The 21240-nt window shown below is 40.3% G+C and overlaps 1 protein-coding gene across 1 annotated transcript in view; it reads right to left on the reverse strand.

Moving 5' to 3' along the window:
• CACNA2D3 (calcium channel, voltage-dependent, alpha 2/delta subunit 3) overlaps window positions 1-21240 on the reverse strand; it is a 764442-nt gene that overhangs the window by 125767 nt on the left and 617435 nt on the right. The window contains exons 25-26 of the mRNA XM_004676565.2: window positions 19216-19337; window positions 16604-16684 (exon numbers count right to left, since the gene is read on the reverse strand). Coding sequence (XP_004676622.1) covers window positions 16604-16684; window positions 19216-19337 — 203 coding nt within the window. The remainder of the gene's footprint in view (window positions 1-16603; window positions 16685-19215; window positions 19338-21240) is intronic.

A 21240-nucleotide genomic window follows, 5' to 3' on the forward strand; every position in this document is an offset into this window, starting at 1 on the left:
ATCTCTTTCAGGTACTTTTCTTGAATTAAGTTGCTTTTACAGAGCAACAGAAACTCAAACACACGTGCCAGTCAGCATTCCTGGGAGCTTTCCACTGGAAAACTGCCCGACTTTGAGTGCCTGGGAAGAGACTGGTGATCTTACCCGTGGGGCACTGAATGCCTCTATAATTCAAATTCATGCTAGATCGGTGATACTTTTAGATGTTGTGTATGTTATATATTTAATGGGAGCGTCTGTTGGTTGGGAATTTCGGAGCTTGCCACAAGAGTCAGATTATATTTAATTTTCTAAATCAGAAAACCATTTGGGGCTTTCTAGGCCACAGAGGAAGAGGAGGGTTCCATGTCTGGATAATGGGACTCAGACCCAAAGTCTGGGGAAGTTTTCTGATGCAAAGGTAAATAACATATAAACAAACACAATGAGGATGGGGAGCTGGAATTCAGGGCAGATATTACCAAAAGGCCATATCCACCAGGCGATTGCAGCCTTCCATTTATAACTCTAACAGCAGGAATGAATTTAGGGTGGGCTGAGAGCTAGATAATGGCTTGTGTGGCTCTGTATCTCCATACACAGTGCACAGAGTGCACGGGCTTGTACAGCCACACCCACACATAAACATACTTGGAGCAATCAGTTTACCCACTAATGAAACGCAGCCGTGGCGGGGTGGAAGCCAGCAGCTGTTGACCACCACCCAGATTGTCTACTCAACACTCTGGGATAGGAAGTAAGAAGGAAGCCTGAAGAGAGCAGGAATTACCAAGAGACCCTAGAGATGCAGCAGCAGCCATCCTGAACATTATTTAGGCGGTGGTTTGAAAAAATCAGGTGTGGCTTGTTTTACTCGGCAGACACGGTCCTGAAGACTTGCATGCAAAGTGAATTTTTGTAAATTGAATCATCATTTTAATGCAGTAGGGGAGCTTGCTATTTAAAGGAACCTTTCATGGAATCTTTCTATAATGGCAATAATTGGCTCCAGATTTATGCATTTTATAAATTTGCATTTTCTCATGCTAGGTTTTCTTAAAGTGGAATCTACCTGCTTTCTCTCATGATGAGCCACCACATATTTAGTCACCTATTAGCATTAAAATCATTTCGAAGAGAGGAGTTAAAGACTTGTTAAAGGCAGTGAATAGCAAATATAGGGCAGGCTGTCTCTCCAGAGGCCTTGACAGACATCGCTAATCAATCCCAGCTCTCCTCCCAGCTGAGCCCCCATGAACCACAGATGCCTTCTTAAGACAGCACTGTAGGCAACCAGAACTAATCAATTGGAATTGGTTCAAAGGATAAAACACATTTGCCATTCAGGGTACTGGCTCTACATTCACTCCTTTAGGCCATGTAAAAACTGGTTGCGATCCTAAATCAGTAGTCCCTTCCCTAACCTGGAATGTGAATGGGAGGTCCAGAAATGCAGGGGTGCTTTGTCTCCCTGTCTGATGTGGCCTCTGCCTTGCCCAGCAGTGGAGACCTAGAGGAACCTACCACAGCTACCCTGTAAGTACACACACAGGGGCACCCCTAATCTTCACAGAGGCCATCTATAGCCACCACAGCACTTCTTTATTGGTGTGGGTGGGCCTCCACATTCTCCCCCAAGCCTCCAACCCAGGCAAAAGACCCCACCACCTTTTTACAGCTGCAATTCTGCTATGTGATTTTTCTGGGAAAGAAGCTAAAACTTTGATGGATTGTAATCTCCCCCACCTGAACATTAAAATAAGCCTAGATGTGCTGAAAAGAAGATTGAAAAATTCACATGAACTAAGAGACCCTAGAGAAAGCTGGTTATTGTATGGCTTTCATTCCAGGCCCTGGTTCTGCCTTTCCAAAATGCCACATCACGTTAGTGGGCAAGGCTGGTCTCCCATCTAAGGACAGTGGTTACTTTCTGGGTGCAAAAAAAAAAAACCTTTCTTTCTCTTGTCCTGGACTGCAAGTCCTAGCCAAGAAAGCAATGGAAGAGAGGAAATTGAGAAGATCTTTTTATGTGTTGTCCCTCTTTCCTCAAACGTTTCCAGAGCTTGCATTGCATACTGTGCATGGCAAGAGGTATTCTCATGAGATTTGTCATGTCATCCTGGAAATGACCCTCGGGGATACCCTGAACAGATATTACATAAGCTGGGAACGACTCCAGCCAATAACACATGCTGCTTCTCACGGCCGTGATTTAAGACAGCAAGGGCACGCTGCTCTGCCAGAGACTTGGTGACACCTCAGGTCAACCCTGACCTCCGGCCCACAGTGATTACATGAGAGAGCTTCCAATACACCGCAGAAAACCCTGAACTTGGCTAGCATCCTCATTCGTCAACACCCACATCCTATTAGATTTCTAAGTACAGATGATAACACAGGCAAATGGATTTCTGCTTTATGAGTAGTCTTTAAAGAAATGATTAAAATGATGCATACATATATTCAGATTCCTATCTTTTGCCTACAGTCACCACAAACAGCTATTGGCAATGAAAATAATTACCCTGAAACATCAACAGCCTCTCAGAACAGAAAAAATACATAAATCAAATTGTTTAGATGAACCAATGTAGAGTTATCATTTGTTAATACGAGAAATGAAATGTTTTAACTGTAAAAAACATTGCAGATGAAAGACCCAATTTGCAGGGTATTCTGTGAGAACCACAAATTATCTTTCACAGCCACTACAGCTCATAAGGGGTAATTTGCAAACGCCTCATAGATTATTTTCAGCTGTTTATTGCTGCTGTCATATTCATAGATCTCCCTATTAAAAAAATGCCTTTTCCATCAGAAAACTCTGGCTACGTTGTGAATAAAATCACGTTTGGTATTGTTTCTGAGAAACCATCTAAAATATAGTTTTTTCATCATATTTAGTGGAACAATATGACTGTAAACTAGTGATTTTTGCTTTGCCAGAGGTCAGAAACTCACAATAGTGGGACCCAGCAGACGCTGTAGCTGTCTGAAGTGAGGCATGTAAGCGTGTGGGGAGTGGTGGCATGAGGAATACAGATTGTGGGGAGAGACAACGAGTGTCAAACCTGTATCTGAAAAGCTTTTCAAATTAAGGCAAAACCCCCTGACACTTTAAAAAGACTCTTTTTAACTCAAGATGATAAAATGGCAATGGACAGCTGGGGCTTTATTTTTCATAACAAAAACGCAAATCTGAAAAGTGACTCATGTAATTTCCTCCGGCAGATTCATGAAAATCAAAACTCATTGCTTGAATTAACCAAATTAACCCAGAAACAAGACACTCTTGTCTTAGATCCTAAATAGGGAGGTAGTTAAATCAATTTCTAAAATAATTTTCTGTAACATTAACATAATTATGCAACAACTGTTAGAAACTTGTAACTTTCTATTGCAAGCCAGTAACAGCTCTGTCCAGTTTGGCCAAGCTCACTGGTGTGTTCATTAAAAGGGATATTAGGAGCCTACTGGAAAATAGTATCCCAACCCCCATGGCCTCACTGATTTGTGGTTTATATGCACAATATCAGGAGCCATCCTGCTTATCCTTTTGATGAAAATTATTTATTTTTTGAAGATCAAATTGTAGAGAGTTCTCAAAGAAACCTCTATCCCACTCAGAGCAGATTCATAACCCACCACTGTCCTTTCAGATTCTGGACCAACTATCCACATCTCCGTTCCTCCCTAATAACACTGAATAGTCATTTGGACAGGAAGGATGTTACCCAGTTACAAAAAGCCTACCAAGAAAATCCAGAAAAAGAGCTAGAATAGTGGGAACTGGGATGAGCCTTGAAGAGCCTTTAGTCTAAGGATAGCTACCCACTCTACATACTACCTATAGGTCAAAACTAACTTATCTGCTGAGTACAGCCTCAAAATCCTTTTAAATCTGTTTTCTAGGTACCTAATACTATTCAGCTGAAACTGGCATTTACATATCCCATACATGGGTTTTCTAAGGATGTTTAACTCCTACAATACCTCCAACTAAGACCTTGCTTTCTTAATTCACAAGAAGATTCTCATAAAAGAGGATAAGAACAGGTATAACTTTTATTACTACTTCTTATAAAATATGAACACCAGAGACTACTTTCATTTATCTAGGTAAGTAGCCAAGCCAGGAGGCACTTGGAGGTGACAGCCCCTTACCAACCTGAGTGGCCCACTAAATGGAAGACACTTACAAGCTGACTTTGCCTCAGAGCTGTATATATCAGTTAGACACCCATCTTATGCTGCCCAAGGAGAGCTCTAAATACAACAATGAGGGACATTCAAGGAGAAGCCATTTATCCTGTTCATTGCTAATTACTTCATATTTTCATGATGATTAACATGAAGCACCCAAAAAAGGTATTGAAAGAAAAACAAAGAAAGGCAATGATATTTACAGATACAGGGGGAAAAAAAAGATCTATTTTAAAAAACATCCTGATAAAATTTTTAAGTTTCTGGTTGTATTTGGTGTACATTATACATCCACACATTCTATTAGCAAAATCATGTCCTAAGGCTAAGTTCAGTGTTTACGAGGCAAGGAAGCAGTAACAGTAGGCAGGTGCTTCAAGTGACATGGTCATCAACAAGGACATGCAATCCCTCTAAAGGCATAGGAAAGTAAGTTATTGCAAACCATAACATAATAAACCTTCATCGTAAACAAGCAAGTAAAAGTAGATAAGTAAAAAAGATAAATTAATATAATCTACCACAGTCATCATCACAAATATGCAAGACACACTGCAACACTTTGAATCAGAGGTATGAAACACATACTACTCATTCCAAAGTACAGAAGCAGAAGGGAAAAAAGCAATGAAAACAATATAATATGATAGAAATGGAATAGCAATAGTAAAAAAAAAAACAATAGATGGACAAGGGATTTGCAAAATAAATAGGTAAGAATAAATTAAGCAGGAGGGAAAATATGAGAATCCATCTTCCTGAGCTAAAGAAAAACCTAAGTTATATAAATCAAGAAAGGCTTACTATTGTAAAACAGAATAATGAAAAAGTATCAAAAGTTAGCTTAAGTTAATAATTGCACATACAAGCCTCAACTGGTTCAAATTCGAGAAAAAAATCATTAAATGAAACAAATAGCTTCTGGTAAAACTTAAGCAAAAATTTTTAAATAGAAACAAATCAGAGATAACTAAAATTTAAGAATAAACCAAAGTAAGGTTGTAATTCTCAGATATACAAAAGCTCAGGGAACATGATACCTATGATATTTATCCTTCTTCTGAAGATAAATAATTCAAGCTTTTTAGTTTAATTAATCAGAGGAATGAATTATAAGAAGCAAGAGGGAAGAGAGGAAAAAAGCGGAGGAAAAATGTGAGATTTCAAAAATGTGTAATTCATGACTTTAAAACAGCAGTAATAAGCACTAAAATCAGTTAAAGCCAGAGCTAAGTCTCAACAGTTTTATTATTATAGTTACAAACAATGCAAAATTAATCATTCAGCAAAATTTTAAGCAACGGCTGCATGTGTAATTTTTTAAGAATCACAAATAAAGGAGAGAACAAAAATTATAAAGTGCATGCACTGTAAAATTTAAAGCTTAACAGAGGGAGAAGAGAAATGTAAATTACATCAAGAGTGAGAGGCGCAGAATGCTGGAAATACAGAAAGAAAAAGGTTCTAGTTCACACACAGTGATCAATGAAAGATGGCTCTGAGAAAAGTCTGAGCAGAAATTAGAGGAAATGAAGGAGAAAAATGGTGAAGATACCTGAAGATAGTCTGACAGAAGTGTACCAGGTACAAAAGTCCTGAAACAGAGTAAATGTGATGTATTTAAAGAACAGAAAATGGCATGTGGTTATGGGTCAAATGGGAGTAGAAGGAGGTGAAGTTAAAGTGTAACTAGGAATCAAATCATAATGGACTTTATAGGTTGTAGCAGGCAGCTTTTATGGTTGATTTTGAATGATCCTCACCTCCTAATATGCTTGCTCGATTCAGCTGTCTCACCTTGAGGGTGGGCAGAGGCTAGTGATTTGTTCCTAATAGACAGGATTTGCAAAACCGTCCAAGATTAAAGATACAAAATAGCTCTGGCTTCAATCTTGCTCATCTTATCTGACTTATTCTTATGGGAGTCAAATACACTGTGAACTAACCAAGGGAGATAGCAAAAACGTATGGGCGACCTCTAGCTAACAATGAAATGAATCCTGCTAATGAGATAATGAGAAAATGTGAAGCATTCTGTCTCCCTGTTGAGCCTTCAGAGGAGACCACAGCCCTCAAAAGACACTTTCATTGGAGCCTCATCAGAAAGCCTGGCCCAGCACCTTCACTGCAGCCTTGGTGAGATGAGCCAGAAGACCCAGCTAAACTTCACCCAGATTCCTGACTCCCAGAAACAGTTGTAAGATATTAAATATTGGTAGCTTTAGGCAGTTAAGTCTGGCATCATTTGTTATGCAGCTACATGGACCATTGTGGGATTTTGGCTTTAACTCTAATTGGGAAATCAACAGAGAATTTTGACTGACATATTACTTATTTTTCTAACATGATTGTTGTGGTTCTTATTAAGAATAGATTGAGTCCAGAGGTGGAAGAAAGCAGGGAAACTGGTTGGAAGGGCACTGTAACAACCCAGGGGAGAGATGAGGGTGGGTGGCTCAGTGGGATGCAGTGAAGTCATGAGAAGTGTTCAGAATCTGTACATGATTTGAAGAAAGAACAATGGGAATTATAGATTGGTGGTGGTGAGAAGTGGACAGAAAGAGTCAAAAATGACCTCAAGATCCTGACTATTTTTGAAGTGATTAAAAATTCAAATACTGAGGAGGAATTGCATAAACAGACATTGTTACTACTAGGTATAGTCATGATATTGTTATATTAAGATACAGAAAAATCTTATCCTTTAAAGATGTATCCCAAAATGTTTACGAATGAGACAATTTAATGACTAAGATCTGAATTAAAGTCACATGGGTGAGGAGGAAATGAAATGGCTTGTTCAAGGATGTAATAGCCGAGAGTTGATAGTTACAGGGGTTGGGTGAAGGATACGTGGATTTTTTTTTAATGTACTTCTGAGTATATTCACTTCTATCCATAATAAATGTTAAAAGAGAATGACTCCAAGTTTTTGGATTAATATCTTGATAACAAGCATGCCTTAGACTATCATGACTAAAAAAGAATAGAGGGGGAAGTATGATTAATCCCAGGACTTCAGTCTGGAATCCACTGCACTTGTTAGACTTATCTGAGAAGTGGCAACATTGGGTCAACAATGGAGAGACAAGTATGAGAGGTCTGGCTTTGGAATCACCAACTCTCAGAGGGCATTTATAGTTCTGAGAATAGATAGAAGGCACAGGAAAGACCCCTGTGGCCTTTTATTATTTACTTTCAGGGAGTGGAATCAGCAAAGACCCAGGCAGGCTAAACTCTTAGGTAGTAGACCAAGAAAAGGGATATTTCAAGGAGAACATAATCAACAGGGCCAAGTGCCACTGCTAGACAATGAAAAATGAATATTTAAAATTTAATTTTGTATTTGGTTAAGTAGATGATAATGGTAACCCTGATGAGAAATGTTTCCCTACGAACAAAACTGAATGTAGTAGATTCCAGAGAGAATGGAAGAGAAATGGGAAGAACATAAAAAAATAAACACAAATGAAATAACTTAATAACAAAAATAATTGTGGCATAAAAACATGACCATAAAACATGACCAACAACCCAAATCTGGATGTTGGTGAAAGCCTAGTGAAATGAACATATATAAATAATCATACACTACATTTCCATTCTCAAAGTTCTTTTAAGCTTAAGACAATTGTGTACCCCCACCTCTACCTCCACTCCACACCACCCCCAACCTGAGCCTGGTCACCTGTAATTTCACCCTGAAGTTAGAGTGATATTCAGACACTCAGCCTGACATCATGCAGCTCTTTTCAACCAGAACAGAAGCCAGGGAGCTTTAGGTGAGTGAAAACTCTGGGAAGTAGTGGGAATAAAGGGCCTTTGATCAGCACTGTCCCTTTCCCACCACAGACTGGTCAAAGCATTTTCCTTGGGCAGAAAAAGTCCATCGACTAGTGTCAATATGTTTACATTCCTGCTACAGACTCTGCTTATGCCCATCCCTTTCTTCCCAGGGAGGGGAGACAATGTTGGCTCATTTATCCTATAAGGGGTTGGGGGGCTTTACTTAGCATGACTCATATATATTCTAGTCTTAACTGAGATCAAAATCCCAACAAGGTCACTTGGAGATTTGCCTGGATAAAGGCAGCTAAATAAATCCCCAAATCTCTCATGAGCCATGTTGGGGAAAAAAAAAAAAATCCCAGAAACTGTTTTCCACCAAAGCATGTGAGGGCATTTCCAATGCTCGACCAAGCATTATGTTGATTACAGTGTTCAGAGGTTTATAAACTAGAGGAAGATTAAGTAAATCACTGTCTTGACTGACAATGAGAACATATATTTTTAGAAAGCTTAGCATCTCTGATTGGGATTTCTGTGTAACCATATGTACAAAAACATTAGGTACAACTGATGGATAACTCCTTAAACATGGGTCTCTGTCTTCATCTACTCACAAAGTATCTCATTTAAATATCCACTTCCTTTTTATTTTCCTAAAAAAGATGATGAAATGTGAGAAAGTCTTTTTTTTTTTTTCAATCAGTCAGTGACATATTTTTTATCAAAAGCAGGAGCTGAACCAAGTTTTTCTGTAAAGGACAAATCAGTAAATATTTTTGACACTATCGCCCATATGGTCATTATATAGCTACTTAGTTCTGCCATTTTAGCAGGAAGGTCTCCACAGACAACAGGGGCATACTGTACTCAATAAAACATCACTTACAAAAAACAGAAGGTAAGATCTTCTATCAAGACAGGTATCATACAAGGTATTTAAAACCAGACTATATAAAGAAATCATATCACAACAACAGAACAACAACTAATCTAAATAAGGGGAAAGAATCTGAACAGACATTTCTCCAACTAGAATATGAAAGTGGTCAATAAGCACATATAAAGATGCTCAGCATAACTAGTCACTAGGGAAATACAAATTACTTCACACCCAATAGATGGGATAGAATAATAATAAAAAAAGACAATGGCAAGTGTTGTTGAGGATGTAGAAAAAGTGAAACATATATAAGATGGTGCTGGTAGGATCATAAAATGGTGATGTCGATTTGTAATGTCGATTTGTAAAATAGATCGGCAATTCTTCAAACATATGTCCTGATAATATTACTCCTAGGTCTCTACCCAAGAGAATGAAAACATCTATTTGCACAAAAACATGAACATGAATATTTATATCAACATTGTTACTGCATAAAAGTGGGCAATACCCTAATGTCTCTTCCTTCAATTGATAAATGAATAACAAAGTGTATATATACACATGGAATATTATTTGGCAACAAAAAAGATTTTGCTACATGTTAAAACATGTTTCCAAAGATGAGCCTTGGAAACATTGAGTTGAGTGAAAGAAGCGGATCACAAAAGTTAAATTGTATCATTTTATTCATCTGAAATATTCAGAATAGAAAATCCACAGAGACAGAAAGTTATTAGTGGTTTCCTGTAGGAGCGGAAAGTGGAATATCAAGAATGTGTGTCTGTGAGTTTGAGGGGTTTGGACAAGGATGTTGTAATTGTTCTAAAATTAGATTGTGATGATGGTTGCACAACTCTATCAATGTGTTAAAGCCCAAAGAACTGAATTTTATAACATGAAATGTATCTCACTAAAACTACAAAAATCAACTGAGCAACAGCCTAGAATTGGTCCTGTGGGAGGTACTTTGCCATTTTCTATTCCAAGGCATAGGTGAGAATTTCTGTTTTATTATAAAACAGGTCAAGATACTTTGATGCCATTCCCTATGCAAATTGTCATAGAGAACAGCACATGAGAAAAAGCATTGGCTAGTGAGTGGTGGTGAGGGTAACATAATCATTCTTAACAATAATAACAATCATTAAGTAACAAACCATTATTGAGTGATTACCTGCAAGCACTGACCAGATACTATATATTTTCTCATTTAATTCTCCCACCAGGAACCCCTTAAACCCAGACTGTTTCCATTATTGGTTAAGTCCTTCCTTTCTGTGATGATGAACCAAATTTCCATGTTTAAAAATAGGCTATTGGAAATCCAATCTAAGTATCACTCAATCTCACTTTACAAATGTAACAACTCAAGTGAAGAGTGGGAAGGGGGGCCGGGTCCTACACTCCTCAAAGTCTCAGCCTGCCTTGTCTTTAATATCCAGACCCCACTGGGACCTCAAAAAGAGGGGTTTTAACTGGCCCATTCAAAACCTGCAAGCCAGGTATAAAGAACTATTACCTTAAAATGTTGCTGCTGGCTTTGGGGTGGAGGATGTGTTGGAACTTATGACAAGCTTTATAAAGAGACAGTGATTCTTGGGAGTGAGTGTCCTGGAGAGTTAGCACAGAGGATCCAGTTTCTCAAAATTCTGGGCTATTTTTATTCCTGGAGCAATAATCCTCACTGTGCTGCTGTCCCAGCTATTGTAGTGTGCAGGGCAGCTGTTCCCCTGGCCAGCTCCAACTCAAATTCTATTGCAGACTTCAAATACACCATGATTGGTAGCTACATCGGTAGCAAGAGAAATGGGTTCTTTCCATAAAGTTTGCTGTTGCTAATCCTACTGGCTTAGACCTCCATTCACCCCTGTATTGCACCCATTTGTTATCTACTGGGTACACCAATTAGATGTACCAACACATTAAAAACTCCACTTCATAGCTGATTTTTAAATTTGCTTTGGGCTTCCCACCTTCCCCCAGTCTCCTGCCCTGCACTTAGACTCTAGTAAATATCCCCCAAACCTGACTTATTCAAGTCTCAGAGAGCCCACCTGGAACATGGACACAAAATGTATGTGGGATCTTTTTTTTTAAAATTCTATGGGAAGTTCATTCCCACTGCCTGGAGTGTTTTTCCCACAGAACTTTGCTGCATCTCACCACTCAGGTCACTGTTTGTGTCTCCTCTTTAAAGAGACTTTCCTTGAGCACCCCCTCCAAATCTGGAGAGGCAATGTCCTGACATGTCGCCTGTCACACAAGTAAGAACACGAGGCCACCGCCGACCACACTCCGTCCATTGTTTATAGGGAATTTACCACTACTAGAGATTCCCTCTCTCCTCCTTCCCTCCTCACTTTCTTTGCTCCGCTCTAACAATCTGGAGATTTTCTAGATGCATAATTCTGATAACCGTGAGTCATAGACACGAAATGTATGCAATCCCACCAAAGGATTGTTGTTAGCAGAATGGTTCCCTATGACATTTTCACTCAACTCTAATGAAGGGTCTCCACTTAACTGTACACATGTTAAAGATCACACACCTGACAAGAGCTAATAGTTGATGATATTAACAACCTCTTTCCTTATTATCTGGTTAAAATGAGAACTCTAGGTTGGCATCAAACATTCCCCCTTCTTATCATTGCCTAGAATTATGCAAATGAGGACCACATCACTTGCATTTTCAAACTTTCACCCACGAGTGGGTCAAATATGGTCTAGGTTCCTTTGAGAGGTATAAATCAGGAAATCAGAGCCTCCCCAAAATTTACTGAAAATCAAGGAATATTACTCTTAAACAAGCAAATTCTTGATATATAAATGATACCTGGTAAGTATATTATATAACCAGTGCCTCTAATGTCTATTTCTTTGTGCTACTGATCAGATTGGTTGTTCTAAGCATTAAGTTAGATGTATGGGCCTCAGAAAAAACATCTGCTGATGTGAGATAGCTAGTGAGCCACAATGTCACAACTAGGAGGCAGATACTAGGTGGTTTTTTTTATCCTTTAAATATTCTATAACATATTATTATGATGTCAAGTGCTATTTTGCTTCTGAGAGTCTCAGAGTTTACTCAAGTACTACTGTCTGGTCAGTACACTTTTCAAGTTTATTATGCACTGATGTAGAGCAGGTGAAGATAAAGTCTTTCTTCCTTGAGCAAGGTATTTGGCCAATGTCTTTGACAAATTTACCACACGTCAGCCCTTGTACTTTGCATTGGGAATAAAAAGATAATGATGATGGCTTTTCCCTTGGAGAATTTATAATTTATTTAATAAATCAAACTGGAACTTTTTTAAAAGAGATTTTAGCTTCTGGTATGCTAAAATTTACATTTTAATGCAAATAATTCAGAGTATACTATCTATTATTTTAAAAATTCCAAGTCTGAATTCTTAAAAAAAATGAGGAGATATATTTTGTACTATCAGAGGGAGAATCTAGAAGGTTAATAAGGAAAGCAGACACTTCATGGAGGGAAGAACTTCTGACTTGACTCAGTTTCTCCCGCCTGTACGTTTCTCTCCTTCCCCAGGTCATATCCATCCTACCAGTGATGGTTGGTCTGGAGGAGCTGGTCTCTCCATTGGGAGGAAAGTGGAGAATTAATGCCATGGTCTAGGTAATTTATGAAACTCAAGCCAATAATAACTAAGTAAAGGCAAAACAGGTCTCTATCAGTGCAAATCAACTTACAGGATTTCTCATAGAGTTTCATCTACTGAGCTCCAGAAAATGGGTCTCCAATGGGGTATGCTATGGATTACAGAGGTGAGAACAAAGTCTTTGACCTGTAGGGACTTCTAGATACTTATTCAGCTTTTCAGTTCACTTGCCCTCTGTAGATGTGATTTTTAAAAATAGCTACTATTATCATGTATCTCTGGGCAGAGAGAGGCAGCACTAAGTAAAAGGCCTGGTTATTATTCATGTATAGCTAGACTGCCCTGCAAAAGTAGGAGCACAGGAACTATTTATTGAATAAGCAAATGAACAGCTAAGCTACCAATGTGAAGATAAAAAGAGTACTCTAAATTCTATCAGTTTTATACTTGCTCATACCAATTGTTTTCTAGTTTGTTTTCTCTTTGTATCCCCAAAACAACACAGAGTAAGGTAACACTCTATATTATATAGGCCTTCAGAGACCGAGGCCATATATTCAGCAAGTCACAGAGTGAGTGGTGAACCTGTGTGACCCGTACATCCCATGGTTGACCTTTCCAATACGAAAAGTCAAATGGAGTAGGGGCCTGATGCACAGAATATCCAGGGTTGAGGAGGGACGTGGTAAACCAAAGGGAAAGTCCTGCCACTTCTTCCTTTGCAGTGGAAAAGCAATTAAGAAAAGTCGGCATGCTATTGTCAGCTGGAGAGCTGGCAGGTTCTTCAAGAGAAAGGCTGTAAGCAATGTCACAGGCCAGGAAGATGGATGGGCCCGTTTATGCACCACAGCTGACGTATCAATGGAATCCTGCCCAGTCTGACTGCCCTTTCTTCAAAGATGTCATTGACAGATGAGTATCTAAATGTTTTTATTTTAAAAAGAAAACAAGAAGAAAGAACGAGAATAAAACAAAACAAAAAGCAAAACAAGAAACTCTTTCTGTCCCACACAGACACATGGAGCCCATGAACATGAAAATACAGGTCAGGCCTGGAAGTGGTGCAGTCTTTCCAAGCAGTCTGATAATCATTTGCAAGGCTGTACACCCTTCTTTTCAGATACGATTCAATTTAACACAAAGATATTACTGAAATTCCAAGTTACTACTCAGGGCGGCATCCCCTCGGCTACTGAGACATACAGAGGGGCTGCTGCTCCTGTAAGCCGTGGGGCAGAAGTCTTCTGCTCGGGCCTTCACCTTCACCTCCCTCAATGAGAAAGGCATTTTTTAAGAGTGGTAAACAATGCCTATTTAATATGAGGAAAATACACAGAAGACAGTCACTAAGCTGATCAACAGCAACATGTCAAAGAGGCTGCTCTGGGTTGGTCACAGAAAAGTCCTCTTCAGGTGCCCACCTTTGGCATGCTGCTTCCACAGCGGCTCTCAAAATCAAACCTGAGAAATATTATTTTATCAGAAATCTACCAAAAAGAAAGTCCATAATCACCAGTTTTAAAAGGCAAGAACTAAATACACTTCCTTGGTTAACCTTGCTTCTTCATCCTCCTCTGTAGTTATATTCTGAACACAGGGACCAGCTGACATGCACTCAAGTAGCAGTAAACAGGAGGATATCTCCTCCACCCACCCACTGGGGAGCCGAACCTGCTGTGGGCTCTGGCCAGCTTGCTAAGTCAAGAGTGAACCAACCACCATTCAGAAAATGTAGTCTTCTCCAGACTTCCCACAGCACCTGGGCTCAGTCTGCATTTCAGCCATGCTTAAGGAGACAATTAAAAACATAAAGCAGGGCCCTCCCTGGTGGTGCAGCAGGTTAAAGCACAGCACTAAAAAGCTAAGCCACTTCAGCCTGAGTTCGATCCCCACCCCGGGGGTGATCCACATGGCACAGCAGACCTCTCTTGACCCACCCGCTGCTCCCCTCAGCAGTGTACTTCATCAGTTGGCCTGTTCTGCTCCCCACGCTGTCTCTGGTGAATCCTCTCACCGTCCCTGCACCTCTGGTCTGTACCCCAACTCTGTATGCATAAATAAATAAATCTTTAAAAAAAAAACCATAAAGCATTGGAATAAATTTTAGCAGAGTTTGCAAACTTGAGGCAAAGTGACTGGGGCGGGCACAGTGATCTTAAAAGGATCAACATGGTCATCCTTCATGAGAACTGAATGAGAAAGCTAAGGAAAAGGTTTTAAAAAGAAATTTCAAACAGATGGACAGACGGCTTTGGTCAGAACATGTCTTTTGGCAGCTGCCATATGTGGCTCAGCACCAGGACGATAAAATACCTCCAAAACTAGCTGGCCAGGTCAACCTGGAGGTAAGCAAGTCTGACCTCCTCTAAGCAAAAATAAATCTCACGAGTTATATGATCCTGTCTTCTACTTTTCTCAAGGAACATGAGATGCTAAGTGATAAAATTTGAAGACAGCAACCGTGAATTCTCAGAGACCTTATCTCCTCACTGATTAGTTGCAGGTCTGCCTAGTTCACAATGAGCTATAGGTCAGATACATAAGACTGTCTTCCTGCCATACCCAAAAATCCAAGAATAACCAGGGCAACTATCCCCAAATCTTTCAATCCCTGCTAAGACAACTATGATGCACAGTCAAATCAGAAATGAAGTGGGGAAAAGCCGCAGAGTATCCTAGGTAAAAAACAACCACTTGAAACATGTCTGCCTCCGCTTGCGTTCCTTCCTACAAGCATGCACAGAACGTGATGTCCAAAGTCACCATGCAGTACAGCTGGTAGAAAAGAATGAGTCTCCCAGAAGAATGACTCCCATTGGCAAACCTAGCTAATATCAGGATGGCACACAGAGGATTCATCCATCCACCAACCAATAGGCCCAAAATTACTTAGCAGAATTAGATGATGTACAATTGCTCAGTCTCTATCTGGAGAATACAAAAGCACTAATTCAATGGGATATTTATACTTCTATGTTTATTGAAGCATGTTTATAATAGTCAAATTATGGAAAAAACTTAAGGGCCCAATGACAGATGAGGTAAAAGAAGATGTAGTGTTTAGACACAATGGAATATTACTCAGCTAGAGGGAAGTATGTTATATGAAATAAGTCAGAAGGAGGAAAAACAAGTATCAGATGATTTCACTCATATGTGGACTATGAAACAAAATGAAGTTACAAAGCTGAATTGAAACAAACCTTTGAAATCTGAGGCCACCAGAGAGAGAGGGTGAGAGTAGGGTAAAGGGGACAGCACCAGTGGGTGCCATGATGGTGACTAGTGGAGGGTGCGATGCGGTAACATACATCTGAAGAGGTGTGAACCTACACCCCTAAATCATTGATACTACTTTTTTTTTTAACATACACAACATTGCAGAAACCAATATTACCACAATAAAAAAATAATACAATGAACAAAATAACAAAACAAAACAGATAATGTGCCAGACATGCTTTAAGGGTCCATTTTTGTCAATAGCTGTCCTCAAAAAGAGGGCTTTCTGGAGCAGTTTCTGGCCATTTTGGCTAAATACCACAATGCAAACCCCCAGCAAGCCCTGGATGTGTGCCAAAAGCCCTAGGACACAAGATGTGGGAAAGCCAGAGATGGGTTATTTTGGCAGCTCAAGACTCAATCATAAAATGCTCTGGCTCTTTCCTGTTCCTGAACCAATCACTGCACCTGGGTCTATTCCCAGGAGATTAGGATGATGGCGACCCTCAGTGCTCTAGAGAAGGGTACATTTCAGCTCATGTGCCTCAAATAAACCATTTCTTCACATGGCCTCTGAGATCCTCATGATGCAGAAGCAGAAGGCCTGGAGCTATCTGAGTAACCATGCTACCTATTGTCAAGAAATGCCTCTGCACAGAGTCTGACTGGCTCAGAGCTTAAGAATAAAATCTGGGGAAAGATTTCTGCATTCACATCAAACACAACCAGCTGTCAGAACCTTGGATTGGAAGAGATGACATGAAGTTGAAGACAAAGAAGCTTTAAAGTGTGTTTCCTTTCAAAACCTACTTTCTGGAGAATTGATGTTCTACATAGCAGCAGCTCACTGGCCGGATAAGTGGATGCCACACTTACTTCACAGTCATGGAAACCCAGCATTTACCTGCCACCACGGGAGATTTCCGTTCATCCAGGAGCTGGATGGAGGTGCTTGCTGTCACCACATTGCTTTTGTTGACTGATCCTGGAAGAAAAACAACCAACATGATGAAATGCAGAGAGCCAGAACACACTGGTGAAGACAGTAATCACACGGGCCACAATCACCAATCCTGCAGGTTGTGCTGGGGCTCAGCTCCTGGCCTCCTCTGTTGGGTTGGGCAGCCAGTGCTCTAAGTGGAGGGATTCGAGGCACCAGGTGGCAGCCCCTGGGGTACGGTGAGAGGGGTCATCCACCTTTTCACACTGAAATTGCTGACTGCCACTGAAGGACATCACTATTTTTTTTTTGTTACTTGCAGTTTCTAACTTCAGTATCTACTTGTGTCAGTGATCATATGTCTGTATCATGTCTACATATGTAAACATTACAATAGGAGCGGCACAAAGTAGAGTTTTGAAATTACAATGATTTGAGAATTTGAGAACTCCATTTTTATTGGCTAGAACCTTCCAGGTCTATAAAATTTAAATTTCCAGCTCAGTTTTTCTGAACATAACCATTCTAAACTAGAATAGAGCTTGATTTCAGTCTTTATTCCAAACCTTTATTAATGTTGGTGATAATATGGCATGAATAGCAAGAAGTTTCCCATTATTAACAGTGGTTCCAATACCCATGAATAGGGAGACTGAGTACAAATTCTGAATTGTTAGCACAGGGTCTCCCTCATAGAAGGTGCTCAATAAGTGTGAGTTGAATAGAGAACAATAGAATTGAGAAGCAAGGAAGAGGAGTCTATGAATTTGAATATAATTAGAATCAAAGCAATAAAAGACTTCCTCCTGGATCAAGCCGAGCAGTAATAAAACTCAGTTCCTTTTCCAGTGGGTACGGCTATTCAATACACAGTAGAAAAGATGAGAGTAAGATCCAGTGCAGCATTTGAACTGGGTGGGTGATTTTTTAAATTTTCCCCTGAATCTAAAGGGAACATAAAATCTCTTAAGATGTTACATCACCCATAGTTTAACCATGAACAAGGTAAATTCCTTTTTTTTTTTTTTGTTTTTTTTTTTGGTAAATTCCTTTTTATTTACCTTGAATTCCATTGAAAGCTCAATGAAATCTCCACTTGCTTAAAACTAACTTGACAAGAGTCTTAATTAATCAAAATTGTTTTCCTAGACATAATTATTTTTGAACAAAGCAAGTTGCTTGAGGGGCTCTCTCTCTCTCTCTCTCTCTAACACCACTTTTGGTGCATGCTCTCATTTCCCACAGCTACTCCTTCTCCTAGTTTGGTTTTAGACACAACCTACTCAGTCACAATGGAAAATTTGATGATTCCAGTCCAGATCTAGAACTTAAGGTAGATGCTTTTTTTAAGAGGACTATGAAAACAAAAGTATTATAAGATTGATATTTTTAGCAATAAAATGTGATATAAACAAAGAGACTAAGCCAGCTGCAAATTTACATTTGAGAGTGTGCGCACACACACACACACGCACACACCTGGATACACAGAGACCTTTCAGCAGAGGATCACAAAAATCCCAAAATCTCCGATATGAAGGGACCCTAATTGATAACCTAAAATTCTACCTACCAAGAAATTCTTTTCTTAAATGTCTTCCTTAATGAAGCACCTTCTTCCTAATAAACCCATTCAACTATTAGACAGCTCTTGTCAACATGTTGTCTACGAATTTCAAAAACACACTTTTTGAAGGTGTTTACATTCTTGGAAATGAGCAAGCACCAAGATCTGGGAAGGAGGATTAAGACTAAGCACTAGAGGACCTCCATTGAGTTGATTCACTAATGCTCATAACAGCTTAAAAAAAATGCCTTAATATAAAACATAAGCAAACGCTGGACTGTCCAGCACAATCCAAGTTTACAGAATTAGGTCTTATTCATCTCCAACGTTGCTGCAACGCACAGTACAGTTTTACACAGAACCAGCATGGTTAACGTTTATGTTGGAGACCAGAAAGAGCCCAGGACAATTGAAAAGTATTTCCAGTTTGTCTTGCTTCTAAACTTGGCTGAGAGAAGATAGAGTTCAGTTTATTTGGGAGGAAGGTGACTTTAATTTTTTTTATAATATAAAACCTTAGCAATGGAAATATCACTTGGCTACAGCCCTCTGTCAGCAAAGCACAGGGCTATGCAAAGTCTTAGTTCTCACACCTACATGCTGATTCAAATCAATTCAGCTTCAGTGGGGAATTGTGGGTCTCCAAAGTGACTGGGCTGACTGAAGTTTCTGGGAAAAGGGTAGCCTCCCTGAACTTCTGTAAAGTAGGGTCATGACAGTAAACAAAAAATCTTCTGAGAAGTTTGTATTCCAGTTCCACGCAATACAAACTATCAGTCCTGCTTCGTGATATGCTCTTTGCACACTCTGGTGCAGCCAACACTTCATTTTATTTGGGGCTTTCACACTAATAGAATAGGCCTTGGCCGGGGATGGGTTAACATTCAGCATTGGCTCTCAAGGCTAAATATAGCTCCCCCTGCTTCCAGGCAGCACCCCCATTCTCTGCACACATGCCCAGGCCTACATAAACAGATAGAAGGTACCCACCTCCAACTGGGGCACCCACCTGTGCTGAATGGGATCGAGTAGACGAAACTCCCTGGAATCTGCTCAGCGGCTCTTCGGTACCAGAGAGGGAAATGGTCTGCATTGAAAATGTTCTCCTTGTCTCCAGCTTTGAGGAAGTCCCTTGAAATGGAAGAAATGGAAAGAAGTGGAAGAGCATGGAACAGCAAGGAGAAGCCAGATGTGGGTGCTTCCTGATAGCCTTTGTCAGGTAAGAGAGTCCTGGTGTTCAGACCCCAGCTGTCTGCATTTCACAATGCAGAAGACCTCTGTGCACCTGGATTCCCAGACATGTCTTGTAGGGTTCTGGCAACCAAATTCCCAGTGGGTGAAATATTTCCAAGTGTATCTAGTGAACCTGTTGTCTTAGTGTCTAAAGAAAACAACCTTTCCAGAAATCATATTTAAAGACCAAAGGGTATTCAGGAAGATCAGTTGCCTTCAGATCCATGCCCCTGGACACATGTCCTTAGGAGGATCACTCCTTAAGAAAATCTTACGTTTTTAAGAAAAAAAGTGCAAAGGGGGAAGAGTGGGCTCTTTCTCTGCCAACTGCCCATAATGATTCCCTCTTTCTAGAGTAAAGTCATACTCATTACAAGATGAGCCTTGAATATCACCCAGCCCAAGACCCACAGAGAAACCCAGACAGGCTCTTGTGCTACTTGTGGCCCCACAGTCCCCTTTTCCCTCAGTCTTTTTAGAGGCACGATAGTTATGTCCCTACCCACAATGTCTCAAGATCTTTGAGGAAAGGAGGATTTGTTCACAATTTTGCAACCATTCATGGAGCCTTAACCATACAGGAGTCCCAGTGAGTACTTGCTGGCTTGACATCCCCGAAGAGTTGAATATCCCCTTCAGCACCCAGAGTGACCCCTTTCAGGACTGCCAGCTAGTTCACACTCTGCAGAGATCTTGCAGGAATGTAGACCATTGCAGCAGTGTGTGTGGAGGGAGAGGGCACGACTTTCAGTCCAGTCCTTTGCAGTATGGGGTTGGGACACAACAGGCCATGGAGAGAAAAATCCACACACAGATCTCTATTATTTTAACATGGTTGAATAAATATGCTAAGTTGTAAGTAGGTGATTAGTCCTAATGTAGGAAAGTATTCTGTAGTTATAGTCTAGTCAACCCACAGTGATTCCTTGATGTCTTCCAATGATGAGGAGCTCACACCTTTGCGGGGATGTTGTTGGACCAGAGGCCGCCCTCAGTGCTCTTAGGCACACTGGACTCTGCCTCCCAGAACTTACAAGAGCATACCCTAATTCTTCTCTCAGAGCAGAGACCATGTTTTTCTTGAAATTCCCAGTGCCTGGAACTCATCCGCCCTCAGCACTTGCTTAATGACCACAGGATAAATCAAATCTCATATCCAGATAAGAACGCCTCAAGTATTAAAAACAATTTTCAGTATTTTTCTAAATGATTCTCAAATATTTCAGATTCCCTCATCATCAGATTCCCTGCTATGGAAAGGCTCCACTGTGTCAGAACCCCTCTAACATTTGTGCTACCGGAGCTGACTTTACAAGACCCCCAGTAGGCTGACACTGTGGCTGACACGTTCACTGACTTCACCAACAGGAAGACACTCCCGCAATTACAAAAATGTTTTTAATTGGCAAATATGCTCTGCTGATATTCCGAAACTCAGCTGTGGGGTCATGGATGGGACTGAGAAGATGCAGAGAGGCCCCCATGCTGTTCAAGAATACTGCAGGGGTTCAGGCTCCACAGAACAGAAAAGCTGCTCCTCCTGGGTCAGTGGTGATGTTTCCTGATCCGGAAGTGAGCAGATGTCACTGAAGTGTGATCTTTCTAATTATTTTCTTGAGACATGAGGTTCTGCATATACCTGACTGAGGTGGGTGTGTGAAGGAGCCCCTGAGGCTCAGGTGGACCAAGCCTGCCTTTCACACCCACCTGCAGTGCGGCCATTTGTTTTCCCCCATCAGTGCTGGCCTGGAAGGCACATGCAGCCCCCGGGAGTCATGGAGACTTGGACCCTCTGGTGACA

The sequence above is a fragment of the Condylura cristata genome, unplaced genomic scaffold (genome assembly GCF_000260355.1).
Source record: "Condylura cristata isolate star-nosed mole 26May11 unplaced genomic scaffold, ConCri1.0 scaffold00004, whole genome shotgun sequence".
NCBI lineage: Eukaryota > Metazoa > Chordata > Mammalia > Eulipotyphla > Talpidae > Condylura > Condylura cristata.